The sequence below is a fragment of the Anopheles gambiae genome, chromosome 2, assembly GCF_943734735.2.
Source record: "Anopheles gambiae chromosome 2, idAnoGambNW_F1_1, whole genome shotgun sequence".
Lineage (NCBI taxonomy): Eukaryota > Metazoa > Arthropoda > Insecta > Diptera > Culicidae > Anopheles > Anopheles gambiae.
In genome coordinates, this window is record NC_064601.1 from 92,851,694 (window position 1) to 92,866,333 (window position 14,640).

Below are 14,640 nucleotides of genomic sequence, written 5' to 3' on the forward strand. Positions count from 1 at the left end.
TTTCCGCGTCTGCCTCCCAACCTAAACGCAGGTCTGCCAGTGGTTGCTCGGTATCGGGCTGGATCATCACATACCGGCCTTCATGCAGCATTCGGTCGAGGGCGGTGCGTTGCTGCAGCTGGACAAGCCCGACTTCAAGATACTGAACGTGGGCGGCGATGATAAGAAGCTGCTCAAGCGCAACATTAAGGAGCTGCGGCGACTGAACGAGAAGGAGCGCAAGCAGAACGAGAAGGAGCGGCGCGAGCGGGAAAAGCTGTTCAAGAAGCAGGAAAAGAAAGCGGAAAAGGAGCAAAAGAAACGATACCAGAAGTAAAGGGAGCGGGGGGTATCCGAAGGAGAGGGCTGTTGCATTTAGTAGGAGAATGAGCTGTTCTCGAACCCGAGGGCTTGGCGCCTTTTGCACTCTGTTCCATTGGATTCGGATTGGAAGGAGAGATTGCAAGGAGCAACGAAAGACAGCTGTTACATGTCGGACATAAAATTACCTTATGATGACGCCTACATATTGATGTACGTGTGTACGTGTGTATGGATGAGTGTCTACGAATGGGACGTGTAATTGTACAATTACAAAACAAAACGAAAGGAAAAAAAGGTAGTGCTGTATTACGGTTGGCTACAAGTTAAACTGCAAAAGATCTACTGTGCCACTCCCGTTGGTGTGGTGGTCCGTTTTTTCCACACATACACACACACACACAAACACACTCAGCCGAAGAAAGGGTTCCCTTTTTCCGCGTGTAAACTGTATTTAGTTAATTATAGGAGTTATTGTGTTACATTTTTTTTGTGAATATTTACAACAAAATTAGAAGAGGAGATTAAAAGGTATTATGATCGTTTACCTTGCCCAAATAAACGCGATAGTAGGGCGTTATACTTTAGTTAGGGGGTTTTTTTTGCTGTTTGTTTGCTGTATTTCAACCGTGTGCAGTTTCTGATATAGGTTTATTAATTTAAGTATTCTCGATTCATGATGATTTTGAATGATGCGTGTTTTTTTTTTTGTTTGCTTTCGTGTGTTGGCTATAATTTATTTATTTAAAAATCGATAATTGCATGCTATTGCCGGAAGTGCAGGAGACTTGTAGTAGCTATGATGATCAAATAATAATAATATCTTTATACGTGGAAACCACATTTGTCAGCAGGACTCGTTACTGCTGGGTCCAAAACTAGACAAGAAAAGAACAAAAAAACAGGCCTTTTTTACCGGTTCCACCATGAAAAGGTGCACTATCTAAGTTTAATTAAGTAGTGAACCGTGAGCTACGCAAAGGATAATGTATGCAATAGATATTACGAAAGCAGCATAGGAGTACAGCAGCCGTCAAGGTGTGCGATAAGAACGAACACACACACGAAATACACGACGGTGTAAGATGTAATCAGTATATCGATAGAGCGAAACGATTAATGTGTGTGGCATAAAAAGCACACCCGCGGGCATGTAAGGTAACGATTGAAACCAAACCATTCATCATCATCATTATTGCACACCACCACCATCACCGTCGTTACTGCAACTACTACATCCTTCCATCCGTTCTCGGCCACCCCCCAAAAAAAAAAAAAGAAGGGGTACGAGAGAGATGATCCCTTTCTATCGTTTGTAGTGAATTAGAATAGGTGAAACAAGTGAATTGTAGTGAAAGGATAGTTTTAAATTAAACCCCAGCTGTAAGTAACATAGAAAACGGACACGACGCAACATTACACACATTAGTGGCAAACGGTTAACGCAATTGATTAAGTTATGCATCCGTTTTGCCAAAAAAAAAAACGCGCAGTGAAATCGAACAAGTGGTGAACAAGAATCACACAATAAATTGTGACAGTCAAAGATGTTTATTAGTTTTTGTTTCTTATCTTTTTCGTTCTTTTGCTTTTTCTTCTATATTATCTTTTTCTTTCGTGTGTGTATTTTTCTACTTTACACTATTCTGTAACTGTTTTTTCTTTTATTTTAAAAGTTTTCTATTTTTTAGCTGCTTCTGTTCTTTCCTTATCCTCTCTTCACTGCCCGGGCAGGTTTTCCCATCATCGATGGCAAATAATTGCGCAAATGAGTGTTACTATTTTACGAGCCTGATACGTGCTGTGTGCGTGTGTGGTTTCCGTTCTGAAGCCACATCACATTGCGAAGAGAGGGCTTGCCGCCACCGACCCTATCGAATCGCGCCACGATGCAAACCCATTAACCTTTCACCTCTGCTGCGGATTCGAGGGTGAGGATGACGATGTTCTCGGTTCCGACATGTGTGTTTTTTTTGCGACCGCTTTTCGAAAACAAAATTGTTGTAGGACTGTGGAACTGTTGTTGGACCGATTCCATCGCATGCCGTCTGGTCGCGGTTGCTGCCGCTGCTGACGAATCACATTTGACCTGGCCGGCTGTCGATCGTCGTCGTCGTCGTCGGTGAAGTAATGATTAGAAAATAATCAGCCGCTTTTGAGCAGAACCAACCAGGGTACGGCGACGACACGCCAGCACAGTTATGACATTGTTCGTGCGTCGTAAGAACGGGCAAGCGCTCAACGGCCTTAGCATAATTTGCGCCCGCTCGTTGGACTTATTTTGCGTATTACATCAATTACAGTGGGCGGAGGCGGCAGGTTCGCTTCAGCATTTCAAACCTTGCGTGACATGTTTGGAAAGCAAAAGTCATCTCATCTTAGTCATTGACAGTGTTATGATTTAGTGCGATAATGGAGGACGCAGAGAATCGATTCAAATAAAAAAGAAATGAACTGTACGCAAAACTCATAGAAAAAGCCGTTAAATCTCAAAGTAGATCCAACAAATCCACCGCCAAATTATAAACCAATGATGATAAATGTGAAAACACTCACAAACACACACAACTGCGGAAGACAGGGATAGTGAAGTAAATGGAAAGTAAACCAGGAGAACCAAACCCCGGTACCAAGCTGTATTACGATATACATACCCAGTGTAGTCCCAGGAACTTCCTCGCCCCCTCAAAACTCAACATTGTCCAATTTTTGTATTAAATCTTTTGATCCAAGTTTTGCTCCCAACTATAACACACACACATTAACTAATCACGTGTACGACGATCTTTCCCGTATGTTTGATGATGAATGAAAAATGAACGCCAAAAAAAAAAGAAGAGGAAGAAGGAACCACTTAAAAGACGGAATTAATACCCCAGAACCAATATCTACAAAACGGCAACAAGATAAAACCAAACTGCTCATTTGATATTAAGTGAATTTATGGATTTTGCCATCGAAGCATATGATAAAACGAAATGAAATAATTAAGCAAACATACATTACACACGGAAACACACGGGGAAACATAAAGGAAGATCTCTTTGAGAAAAAAAGAAAACAACACACAATTTTAAGATAAAACAACACTTTTATCCCCCTTTTTCTTACCTCAATTCTATGATAACGCTATCTCTAGGAAAGAAAAAGTTTGAAATATTTAGCCACAAAAAAAAACCGAAATTTAATGTCAAGAAGCTGAAACATGAAACCTAAAAATGATTTAGACGAATCATACAAGTCCGCCTCAAGGAACTCGCTTTTGAAACGGACTTTGAGTTCCCCCCCTGTAGAATGTGCATGATATTATTTTTTTGTTCATGCACTTTTTTTGGATTTTGGAGCAAACGAAAGCATTGATAGGAACAAAAGTTATGAAACTACAGTCACTTTCCTCTAATTAAACAGAACTGGCACCAAATCGATGAACGAAACTATACTGCATACTGGACACAGCTATACTTGAGATATTAAAACTGGAGAAGAGAGAGAAAGAGAGAGTTAGAGTAAATGATTAGTGTACAAGTACAATGTTTTTGCTCAAATCGATGCAAGTGGCTGGAGCGATTGGGAAGTACAAGAACAACTCCAACCAATTCGCTCGATAAAGTTGACAAGACATGAAAACACTAAAAGTATTACTATGCGTTTGAAAAGGACACAAGAAAAGGTTAAAAAAAGGAAAAGTGCATAAGATACATTTACTCGTAAAGAAAGCGTCGAATAATCTAAGAACATAATAAACTAATTGGAAAAGCGAAACGAAAGCAGAGAAACCAGCTAATATAAACAACAAAAAACATGATAAAATAACTGAAAGCGTAAAACATCCACACAACAGAAAAGCAAAACAACAACACATATAAAGAACGGCAACAATAAACAAACAAACGATGGTAGTTAAATGGGTTAACAAAGTGAAACATTTATTGTTTGATGTGATGTTTGATCTCTAATGCGCCGCATTTGTCCACGTGGTCACGTAGGTCACGCCACTATGCGTGATAGTTTGTTGTGCGATGTGCACTACTCTTTATGTCCGTTTGCACCCACTGCAGGAAGCGTGCTGACGACTCGCGTCACCAGATCGCAGATACGTTGCTCCAGCTGCCGGCCAACGTCCACGAACGTCTCGTGGCAGTGTTCCTCCTCCTCCTCGTAGCTCATCGTGCACATGTTGGTGATCAGGCTGAAGGCGAAGCAGGTCATGCCGCAGTGCCGGGCCGTAATGATCTCGTGCACGGTCGACATGCCGATCGCGTCCACGCCGAGCAGCGCCATCAGCCGACCCTCGGCCACGGTTTCAAAGTTGGGACCGCCGACACAACAGTACACACCCTCGCGCAACACACTCTGCAGCCCGGGCACGTGGGTGGCCGCCTCTTTGGCCGCCTGCAGCAGGGCCGGTTCGTACGCTTTGGCCATGCCGAGAAACCGGGGCCCGAAGCGCTCATCGTTCGGGCCGAGCAGTGGACAGTTGCCAGCGAAGCCCATCAGATTGACGTGATCCTTGATGAGCATGATGTCGCCGACGCGGTAGCTGCTGTTGATGGCACCGGCCGCATTCGTAGCGATCAGGTGCGTACAGCCGACCAGGCGCATCACACGCACCGGCATGGAACACTGCCGAAGGGAAGGAAGAGAGGGTAAGTGTTTTTTTTTTATGATTTGAATAAATCTACAAAGATTTAGTTCATTTACAAAGGAAACCGAAATGGTTACTAAATTGCCTTTGTTTAACTGTCATTTTGAATGTGGATTTGACAGAAGAAAAACAACAACAAAAACCGCTTGTGAAATCACATCAACTGTGGCCTTTTTCTGTTCCGCAACTGTCAAACAGTTGTTGGCGGTGTAGAAAAGCTGTAGTTTTCCGCGGCGTGTGTAGTTTAGAAGAAGATAGACCTGTTTTTATGATAATAGAAATCAAGAATTTGTTCGTTCTGGAATCGCGTGTTAGTTAGCATTCTATTCGATTCATAACAAGCGAAGAAGCAATGTTTTGTCCCCGAAACAAAAGGCTGTGCTGCTCCTTTGTGTACACGCGCGTCCATCTTACCTTCGCCAGCGAGTATCCCTCGTAGTAGTGGAAGCGTCCCTGCATGCAGAGCACGGGCACACCGGCCAGATAGCCAAACACCAGCCGTCCCAGATGGCCGGCCACGGTCGAGACGGGAAAGTGCGGGATCGTCTCGTAGTCGAAGCAGTCCACCTCGGTCAGCTGTTCGGCCAGGCAGCCGAGCCCCGAGCCGCAGATGATCCCGCACAGGGGACGGATGCGCGTGCGGTCCAGCAGATAAGTGGCGATTTCCTGCACCATCTCGTAGCTGCCATAGCTGGACAGAGAACGGGGCCGAAAAAGAGAGGGAGAGGTGAGAAAACAGAAATAGAACATAAATTCTGAGCCCCCGCGATTGCATCGTAAATGTTGTAATTGCGACAATGACACGTCCCGCACGAATCGTTTGGCAGTTTTTGCGTACAATCAGGGGGGACGATGGAGATCTCCAGCAACAAAAAAACGGGGGTGAGTACATTCAGGTGTGGATAGATAGCATTCCTACTTATAGATTCCCGTTTTACAGCATTTGCCAGAGATGATACAAAAGCTCATCGCAAGAATATTGCAACAAGACTTATCGTGCTGCCATTGCTAGATAACGATTTATCGCCACCATGTTCACGGTAATCTAAATCACTATGCACCGCCAGCTCGCCAGACGAGAAAGGTGCTACTTCTGGTCGATTCTGATCATGTTATGTTAATGAGGTTCGACCTTGCCCTACCGCACCGATCTTTTCTAATCCAGCTAAGGCGGCTTGTTATGGATGTTTGACGGTGTGTGTGTGTGTGTGTAGGTTTTCTCAATCAGTGAGATAATTTAAACCGTTACAGCACGCATTTCCATCAATCAAATATGGTCGTTACCAAGACCGTTAACGTCAGCTGTGGAGTGTCGTTGCTTTGTCGCTGTTGTGACGTTGGTGGTGGCGACCGTTTTCTGCAGCTGGAATGCACTCTGGCTGTCTTTTCTAGAACAGCATATGCTTCCCACACACACACACACACACACAGAGGGTGGCACTGGGTACAGAAAATGATAACGTGTAGTGCAACACTTAATTTACCTTGCATTTTCCTGCACGGGATTGTACAATCCGTTGGTCCGTTTGGCTGACGGCTTTGTGCTGCTGGTGGTGTGCTGCTCTCCATTGGTAACTTCATTTAAATTCGTTCGATTCATCTTTCAAAAAAAGCTTTGGTTTTATATGTACAATTGTCCTTTTTCTTTTGTTGATGTTTTTGCACTCAGGCACTCTTTTTAGTTATACTTTTGGCACTATTATTTACAACCTTCCCTCAAAGATACACTTCACTGTATGCACGAACAGTGGAAGAGAGACAGAGGTGTCCGTTTAAATCACGCCACGCTCTCGCACTCGGTTCACACGCCGCGTCTTCCAAAGCAAACCCGTTCGCGATGACCGCTCGACTGCAAGTGACCGGACAGTGGAGATCCGGACGCTAATGACAATGAAGCTGCAAGTCAACCGCTCTGGGGCTGTGTGTGGATTTCCAAACTGATTCCACCGATGTGCGCTAGTGTTGGTGGCAATGCGGGATGACAATCGCTGACTTTGTTTCTACAACATTGCTCTGGTGGACGCGTGGAATGTGTGTTATGGCTTTTCGAGGCAGGCGTGGCGCAGCTCCGAATGATAACGAATTTACGAGAAACGCGTTCTCGCGCCAAGAATAGGGTTTTGAAAAAAACACTGTTCACTGGGAATTTCCGTTTCGTTTTTTTGTTACATTTATCGCACAGATGATGGTAACATTTGTTTCTAAAATTACGCTTTAATTATTCATAACAATACCTTGCAATGTACGTCCCATCAACAAATAATTCAAATTTCTTCCCTTAGCATTGCTATAATTAGTTTATAGCATCGGCAAGATTTTATAGCTTGCTTATAGAACGATGCACCATAAACACGTTGATAAGTTCCTATGCAGGGACTGCGTCCCACCCTTTGCTTGCGTATTCCGGAACGTGCTTTCCCTTGCTGCATTTATGGGACTTTACTTTCCTCCAGTGCAAATGGCTTAATTTAATAGCATCATCACGGCCAATTGCTTTCGACGATAATGTGGTATGATCAAAGGATAGCGAGCAGCAACAGCAGCAGCAGCAAAGGTCAGTGCGCGGTTCTGCCAACAATGATTTCCATCCACCATTAGCGAGTTACAGCTGGATTTGGCGGGTGTTAAACCGTATTTTGGGAATACCGTTTTAGCGTCCGCCACCTTTCCCAATCATCCAAACACCCCACCCGAGGGGTCACGCTGGGGACACGCTGGAATTGAATTAGCGTCACTCGGGGCGTATCAATTGCGTGCGAAACCGGATTGAAACTGCAGCACGAGGGGTCGCCAAAAGGTTCTTTCTTTCCGCCCTGGGACAATCACTGTGCAGGGTTGGATTTTAATTAAAATTGTTTTATTTTAAGCATTTTTCACAGATTTTTTGGTTGCTTTTTTTTACATAAAAGGAATGTGTTTTGTTGTTGCAATTCACACGCGAATGTAAAAGGATTTGCTGTGTCGTTTAAATCACTCTAAAAAGCACTTATAAGATTGTTAACAAAAATCATACCTATCTATACTACATGGTTACAATTACGCTTAACGCTTACCTAATGTCTAGCTAAATAGTCGATTTTACCTAATTAAAAGTGACGCATCGAACGCTTGGTCTGAGATAAGGGATCAACCCTTACCACACGCTCTCACACGGCTAAGAACGGTCACTCGGTTGTCTGTTTTGTGTGTTTCCTCAACTTTCTATCAAAATTTGCTTCTCCCCACCCTACTTCTTCGCCTCGTAGTGGATATGCTTGACGATGCGGCTGACAAACTCGCCGAGCGTCTTCTCCCGGTTCTTGCCCACACCGACGATACTGTCGTGGCAGTGTTCCTCCTCCTCCTCGTAGCTCATCGTGCACATGTTGGTGATCAGGCTGAAGGCGAAGCAGGTCATGCCGCAGTGCCGGGCCGTAATGATCTCGTGCACGGTCGACATGCCGATCGCGTCCACGCCGAGCATCGACAGCATCTTCACCTCGGCCACCGTCTCGAAGTTCGGCCCGCCGAGACAGGTGTAGACGCCCTCGCGCAGCTCGTTCTCGATGCCGATCTGGCGCGCGATCACCTTCGCCTGCTGGTTCAGCTTCGGATCGTACGTGTTGGCCATGCCGAAGAACCGCGGCCCGAACCGCTCATCGTTCGGCCCCTGGAGCGGATTGTTCCCGGCAAAGCCCATCAGATTGATGTGATCCTTGATCAGCATGATGTCGCCGACCCGGTACTTGGGGTTGGCGCCGCCGGCCGCATTCGTAGCGATCAGGTGCGTACAGCCGATCAGGTGCATCACACGCACCGGCATTGCGCACTGAAGGAAAAGGTAAAGATATTTTAGTTAGATATTGATTTGTGTTGGTTGATTTTAATACAATGCTTCTTACCTTTGCCAGCGGATAGCCCTCGTAGTGGTGGAAGCGGCCCTGCATGCACATGACCGGCACGCCAGCAAGGTACCCGAACACCAGCCGTCCGACATGGCCGGCCACGGTCGAGACGGGAAAGTGCGGGATCGTCTCGTAGTCGAAGCTGTCCACATCGGTCAGCTGCTCGGCCAGCGTGCCCAGGCCGGACCCGCAGATGATGCCAACCTTCGGGCGTAGCTCGGTGCGCTCCAGGAGATAGGTGGCAATTTCCTGCAGCGTGTCGTACGTGTACCTGAAGTGGGAAAAACAGAGAGAAAGGAAACGTTAATTTCAAGGTTTTGAGATTGTCAAGTTGGCACCCCGAGGCGGATGAATGAACCTGTCACGCTCACCCTATTCAAACGTAAATGCCTTGGAAGGATGCTCTTTGTGGTGGCCTGCGAGAGCAACACTTTCCCACACCCGGCGCAGCGTGAAGAAAGTAGCGTGAACAAGCGCAAATAGCCGCATCACCTCCTGTGTATCACCTGCGCCTTCACTCGCCCGCAGGCAGGACAAGTCAACAAGCCACAAACTGTGCAACACCCGTCGCTTATCAGTGGGAGCGTTCTCTCTCCCCCTCCTAACCATACTGACGACGCCATCAACCAGCCAGAGTGCCGGAGAGTGCCCTTGCTGACCCTGGGCTGATCGTTTCGCGGGGGCACGATCGGCGTCATCCGCTCGCTCCCCGCCTGTAGTCAATCGGCAACAATAAGCGGCGAGGGGGCGACGCGGAGACACAGCAGAAAGATTTGGTTTGGCCGATCGCGGACGATGACGACGATGCCTTTAACATGAGAGTTAGGGAAACGCTGGATGCTGGACCCGTTTTAGTTGTTTTTCCCTCCGCCTCCAAGCACGAACCTTCTCGATGGCACCACTGATAAGGGGCAGGGGACGGGAGGGAGGGGGGGGGGGGGGAGAAGAGGTGACGATTAATTCGGAGCACCGCGATCATGTATTTTGCCAATGTCGCATCGCCTGTTTTTTTTTTTGTTTTGTCGCTCTCTGTTGCCATGATAAGGGCAATGATGAGGAGAGGAGGAACTGACCTGAGAGGTCACATGCGGGACCTACAGATCTTAAGTACCGACATGGTGGCGGTTGTTTTCGAGTGGAACCAAATTGAATTTTACGCGTCCGCGTCTCGTTCACAGGCATCTTTCGATAAGACGTTTGGACGCACTCCGCAACACTGTTTGCTGCGAAGGTATGAAGCACATGCACCTTCACTACGGAGCCGCCTGCTACCACTGCACTTGCATGTTTTCCAACGCACATATACACACACACACGCGCCGATCCATACTGGGTTCATCTTTCCCGGTGGTTCCGGTTTCCCAGAAGCCCCAGCCGTGCCGTGAAACCAAACCAAACTTACCCAACGTGCTCGGTGCGGGGCATATGGAACGGGCCGCTCGTGGCCGCCTTCTGCTGGTAAGCTACCGGCAGCGTGTCCGTGGCAGTACCACCATTCCGGGCCACCCCATTCGAATGACCGTTTTGGTGCTGCTGATGGTGCCCGTTCGCGTGTGGCACACCGTTCGTCGATGCTTTGCCGTTTTGAAGGTAGCTAAATTTGCTCATCTTTCCAACCGAGTTTATGTGGCACTTAGCGGCAAATTAAATCACTTTTCCCCGTGTAATAGCGTCCGTGATGTTTTTGAAGAATTTGAGCTCGAACTTCGCTTCGCTAATTCGCAGCACCCTTGAAAAGCACCGACGCGCACGTGCCACCGCTGAACAACTTTCAAACACGCCAAAAACCGAAAAGGACTTCCGCCACAGTACGAAGACGGGTAGTGAGTGTGTGTGTGGTGTCGTATTAACCGGGGGTGTTGTGATGTGTTCGCGTGCTTCCTGTTACTTGAACCGTACACTGTCGCACCTCGATCGTGAGTGACGGTACGCAGCGGCGAGCGATAGCATAAAACCTTAGGCCCCCGGTGATGGTGATGATGATGATGATGGGGTGCCGTAACGCGAGGTGGTAGAGGGGATGGTGTATTTGAGAGAGAGAGAGAAAGAGAGAGAGCAAAAAGAGCGAGAGAGATGTTTGCGCCTGATTGCAACGGTAGAAAGGCTCGGTTCGTTCGTCAGGCCGGAAAGACGGTGCAAAAGGGAAAGACACGACACGCGCCGGGGGGGTTGGTAATTATGAAAAGACGATGACGCTCTTTTCTTAAGTAATGGTGTGGTGCGCAGTGGATGTTGTTGTTTCTCCCAATCATCTGGGGAACAACCGCGAGGTGGTGCATGCAGCTGCTGCACTTTAGATGGACTGCAGCACAAAATCAACAACAACAGGTAGCTTTTAGGGGGTGTGGGCCATGTTCCATGTTTACGATTGATGACGATACGTACGCACCATTTACGGTACAGTTGAGGCGGCATAGGAGCGAAGGATGGACATTGATTTCTGTCTGTTTTTTTTTTTTGTTTGCTCGCCAGTGGCACGCGCTTGGCAGGAAATGTGGCACGAACTGGAGGCTTGTCTGCGTTTAAGCCCGGGCTCTCTGGTTGAACGAGTTTCTACGCTTAAGGAATCCATTCACCACCATCAGGTGTGTGTGTATATGTGTGTGTATAAAACGCGCGATTTAATAGTTGCGAATTTTAATACACTTTGTTTTGCTGTCGCAGCCGGCCGGAGCCGGGTTGGTTGGAGAATGCCACCCATTCCTAGCTCTACGGCGTGATTCCTTTGTCTCGCTGGTTGCCTTTTCTGTTTCCTTATTTTTGCTACAATAACACACACACCGGCACGCGGAAACGACCGCAAAGCATCAACTTTAAGTGAATCTTTTGTTAAAATGCCAACAATTAGGTTGTTTTCCTCGCACTACCAGTGTGTGTCTTCGAGTGTGTTTGTGTTTGAGTGTTTTTTTGCTCCTAGAACAACAAGATTAGCACAATTTCCTGGTTAAAGAGCCTAGTAGCGAGCAGCAGCAGCAGCAAAAACAACACGCTTGTTTTTGTTGTTGTGAAGAAGGATGCAGACGTCACGCGAGCAACACACTTTTAACATGGGAGCAGCCCACATTGATAAGGACGCGCCTGACCGGACCGGATGCTCTCCTCTTGCTCTTCACCCGTACTTGCACAAGTCAGTGCAGGAAAGGGGTCAAGGTTAAGGAAATTGTGGTTACTTGTTAGGAATATCGCTTTCAAAAAGGATATGCGAATTAGAGCGCAAAGGAGTTTAAAGTGGCGCTCGATCCATAATGTTATGACTGATCAAATGATCCCTTTAAAGGCCCTTATCGAAGAAGCGATCGATCGTGTGGTATGACTTGCTCTCGGGTAAACATCGATCCTAACGATCCAGGGGGTGATCATGCTGCCACAAATGTGAAAACATGACACGATTGCAAATCAAAACACGATCGTCAACACACTCGATCGTTCGAGCTTGATCAGGACAAGCAAACAAAATGATGCAATCAATGGGCCTGTTTTTCAAGCTTTCTTTGGAGCGCTTACATCTATTTCTCTCCCTCTTTCTCAAACAAATACAGGCGTGTGAAGAAATGCTCTTGAAGAAAGTTGAACCATCTAGATGGTTTGTAGTACCACCCGTCTAGAACCCTTTCTTTTGCGGCACGTTTTTGGGCACCCAAAAACTGATAACGCATAATCCCGTGCATGTCAAAACATGTCCTTTCCCCCCTCGCCCCCCCGGGCGACAGTACGCCATTTTCCACCCCAGGCAGAGGAATGTCCAGACTGTTCCAGAGCCAAAACAAACCGCCGCGATAATGGCCGCGATCGAAGAAGAAGTGGTGCTGGGAATGGTTTTGTTTACAACGCTCTGTTTACTGTTTTGCCTCACGGAAGATCACCACACACACACACAATCACACAGTCACACTTAACGGCAAACAACGGGAGAGGGCGGACAGCAGTGGAAAGTATCCACATTCCAGGAAGCAATATCCGCAAGGCACCAATTGAGTGCAAACGGCATCTTCCCCGCGCTGGTCGCTGGACGCCCGTAATGCTGTGTGGTGGTGTGTAATGGCACACTTCGCAACCACGCCGCACGCCAGTAGTACACACCTAGCAACGGACGAGCGCGACAAATGACCATGATTGGGCCGTGGACGATGATGATGATTGCCCATCGAAACAGGGCGCGCTGCAATTCGAAGCCGAAGCACCACACGATCACTCGCGCTCTCGACAGTCGTTGCCAGTCGGGGGACACTAACGGGCCGCTTGGTTGCAAGGGATGATTGATAACACACCATGCAGTGCTAGTTCACAGTTGGCGGACTGCACACTACTGTGTGTGTGTGTGTGTGTGTGTGTGTGTGTGTTTTTGCAAGCCCTTGGCCTCCTGTTGGCACTTTAATGGACACTCCATTCGAAACCTTGATTCGAAAGACACCCTTTTCTGGACAGTAATTACAACAACCGCCAGCGCCCCCAACCATTTCAATCAAAACATGTTCACTTGACACTTTTGGGTTGGTGGACACATTCACAACTCTCCATGCCCCAACTGCTTCTCTTCGTTGTTATTGGTTATTAACAGATAGACCGAAGCCCTCGCTTTGCCACTTTCTCGTACACGGATACTTACATTCTGCTCGAACCACCACCGCTCTGCTTGCTTTCGATGAAGGCTGCCATTTCTTTGCGGAAGGAAGGAAGTTCTTTGAGACACACTTTTTGGGAGAATTCTGGTGGGACCTAATGCGCGCGCACTTGTTGGTGTGATCGGTTCGATTATCTACTGCTTAGTGCAATCACTTTCCCAACTGCGATCGTATATTTATAAGCCGCAGCTCGAGTGCAATCATTTACTTGATCAAGTTTACAAAACTCGCTATTTGTTTGACTTTTTTTGCGTGTGTGTGTGTGTGTGTGTGTTGAACCACAGTACCGACCCCTGGCTCTATGCTGCCTCTGTGAGTTGCAATTATAGACGGTGCTCGGTGATCGTTCGGATGCAGCTAACAGGGGGAAGGGTGTACACAGTCAGGGGGGGGGGGGCAATTCTTGTTACACTCCCTTTCAGACACTACAGACACTTGAGCGCTATGGAGCTATGCTTGGAGCTGTTGCCGTAGACAGTAAAAAACGTTTGAGAGACAACGGCGAGGTCTTCTAGCCCTAGGAGATGGCTATAGGAGATCAATTTAAAAACACTCGCCAGTGTGTGTGTGTGTGTGTGTGTGTGTTTGTCGGAGTTAGCACAGAAATGCCCCAGCATGGTTACCAGTAAACTGTCTTAGCTGATCGTACGACTGCGAGAGGGGCAACACCACCAAGCACATGGTCGTCTCGATAGGCAACACATACGTCAGCGGAGACCATCCCCAAACGTCGCTGTGTGTGGATGGTTGCTTCCCGGCAAGAGCACCGTCTTAGTCGGCTGATAAGCAATCGTCATGGAGAGTTCAGCCCAGCCAATGCGACCCCCTGATCCACTCCTCACCTCGCGTTGAGGAGGTGAGAACGTGAGATCTTACGAGTGGCAGAATAAAGGGGGAGTAGGAGAATTTGGAGTTGGCCAGGACGGACAGAAACACGTTACAAGTCTCGCGACTTTTTACTGATATACACACACGCACACACCGCTTCTTCTGCCACACTATCAGCCTGCCCAAAGCCGATAGTGGTGGTGGTGGGATGAGATGAAAAAAAACGGCGCCGCCCAGCCACTACACTGGGCCGCGTATTCTTCCTTTTGTTCTGATGTGTGGATGATATTTCTGCTACAAATTCGCGAACACGAATTACAGTTCAGATTGCATGCTGCCCATCTTCACGGCTCATTAAACT

The 14,640-nt window shown here is 47.4% G+C and overlaps 3 protein-coding genes across 18 annotated transcripts in view; 1 reads left to right on the forward strand and 2 right to left on the reverse strand.

Annotated features, from left to right (window-relative positions):
• LOC1276612 (neurabin-1) overlaps positions 1–1,854 on the forward strand; it is a 60,936-nt gene extending 59,082 nt beyond the window's left edge. For all 15 annotated transcript variants that reach the window (XM_061645326.1, XM_061645335.1, XM_061645336.1 and 12 more), the window contains one exon: positions 32–1,854. In XM_061645326.1, the coding sequence (XP_061501310.1) occupies positions 32–316 (285 nt within the window). In that variant the 3' untranslated portion in view covers positions 317–1,854. The remainder of the gene's footprint in view (positions 1–31) is intronic.
• Positions 1,855–4,200: 2,346 nt separating this feature from the next.
• LOC1276613 (purine nucleoside phosphorylase-like) lies at positions 4,201–7,781 on the reverse strand. Its single transcript, XM_315978.5, has 3 exons — positions 6,430–7,781; positions 5,360–5,636; positions 4,201–4,923 (listed from the first exon to the last, which is right to left on the reverse strand). Exons 1-3 carry the CDS (start codon positions 6,543–6,545, stop codon positions 4,327–4,329), a joined length of 990 nt encoding a protein of 329 aa, XP_315978.5. The 5' UTR covers positions 6,546–7,781; the 3' UTR covers positions 4,201–4,326.
• On the reverse strand, positions 7,781–14,083 carry LOC1276614 (purine nucleoside phosphorylase). 2 transcript variants are annotated; one of them, XM_315979.5, is made up of 3 exons: positions 13,436–14,083; positions 8,827–9,100; positions 7,781–8,753 (listed from the first exon to the last, which is right to left on the reverse strand). In XM_315979.5, the coding sequence occupies exons 1-3, from the start codon at positions 13,483–13,485 to the stop codon at positions 8,172–8,174; spliced, it is 906 nt and encodes a 301-aa protein (XP_315979.4). In that variant the 5' UTR covers positions 13,486–14,083; the 3' UTR covers positions 7,781–8,171. The 2 variants fall into 2 exon arrangements, with proteins under 2 accessions (XP_315979.4, XP_001688760.1); XM_001688708.2 differs by having other exon boundaries at positions 10,232–13,606.
• Between the last annotated feature and the right edge of the window lie 557 nt (positions 14,084–14,640).

Coding starts and splice junctions, on each gene's coding strand:
- LOC1276613 (XM_315978.5), bottom strand. CDS start 6,545: ATGAATCGAACGAATTTAAATGAAGTTACCAATGGAGAGCAGCACACC. Junction 5,637..6,429: donor CCCGTGCAGGAAAATGCAAG/GTAAATTAAGTG, acceptor TTCTCTGTCCAG/CTATGGCAGCTACGAGATGG. Junction 4,924..5,359: donor AGGGATACTCGCTGGCGAAG/GTAAGATGGACG, acceptor TCCCTTCGGCAG/TGTTCCATGCCGGTGCGTGT.
- LOC1276614 (XM_001688708.2), bottom strand. CDS start 10,437: ATGAGCAAATTTAGCTACCTTCAAAACGGCAAAGCATCGACGAACGGT. Junction 9,101..10,231: donor CCCCGCACCGAGCACGTTGG/GTAAGTTTGGTT, acceptor TTCCCACTTCAG/GTACACGTACGACACGCTGC. Junction 8,754..8,826: donor AGGGCTATCCGCTGGCAAAG/GTAAGAAGCATT, acceptor CTTTTCCTTCAG/TGCGCAATGCCGGTGCGTGT.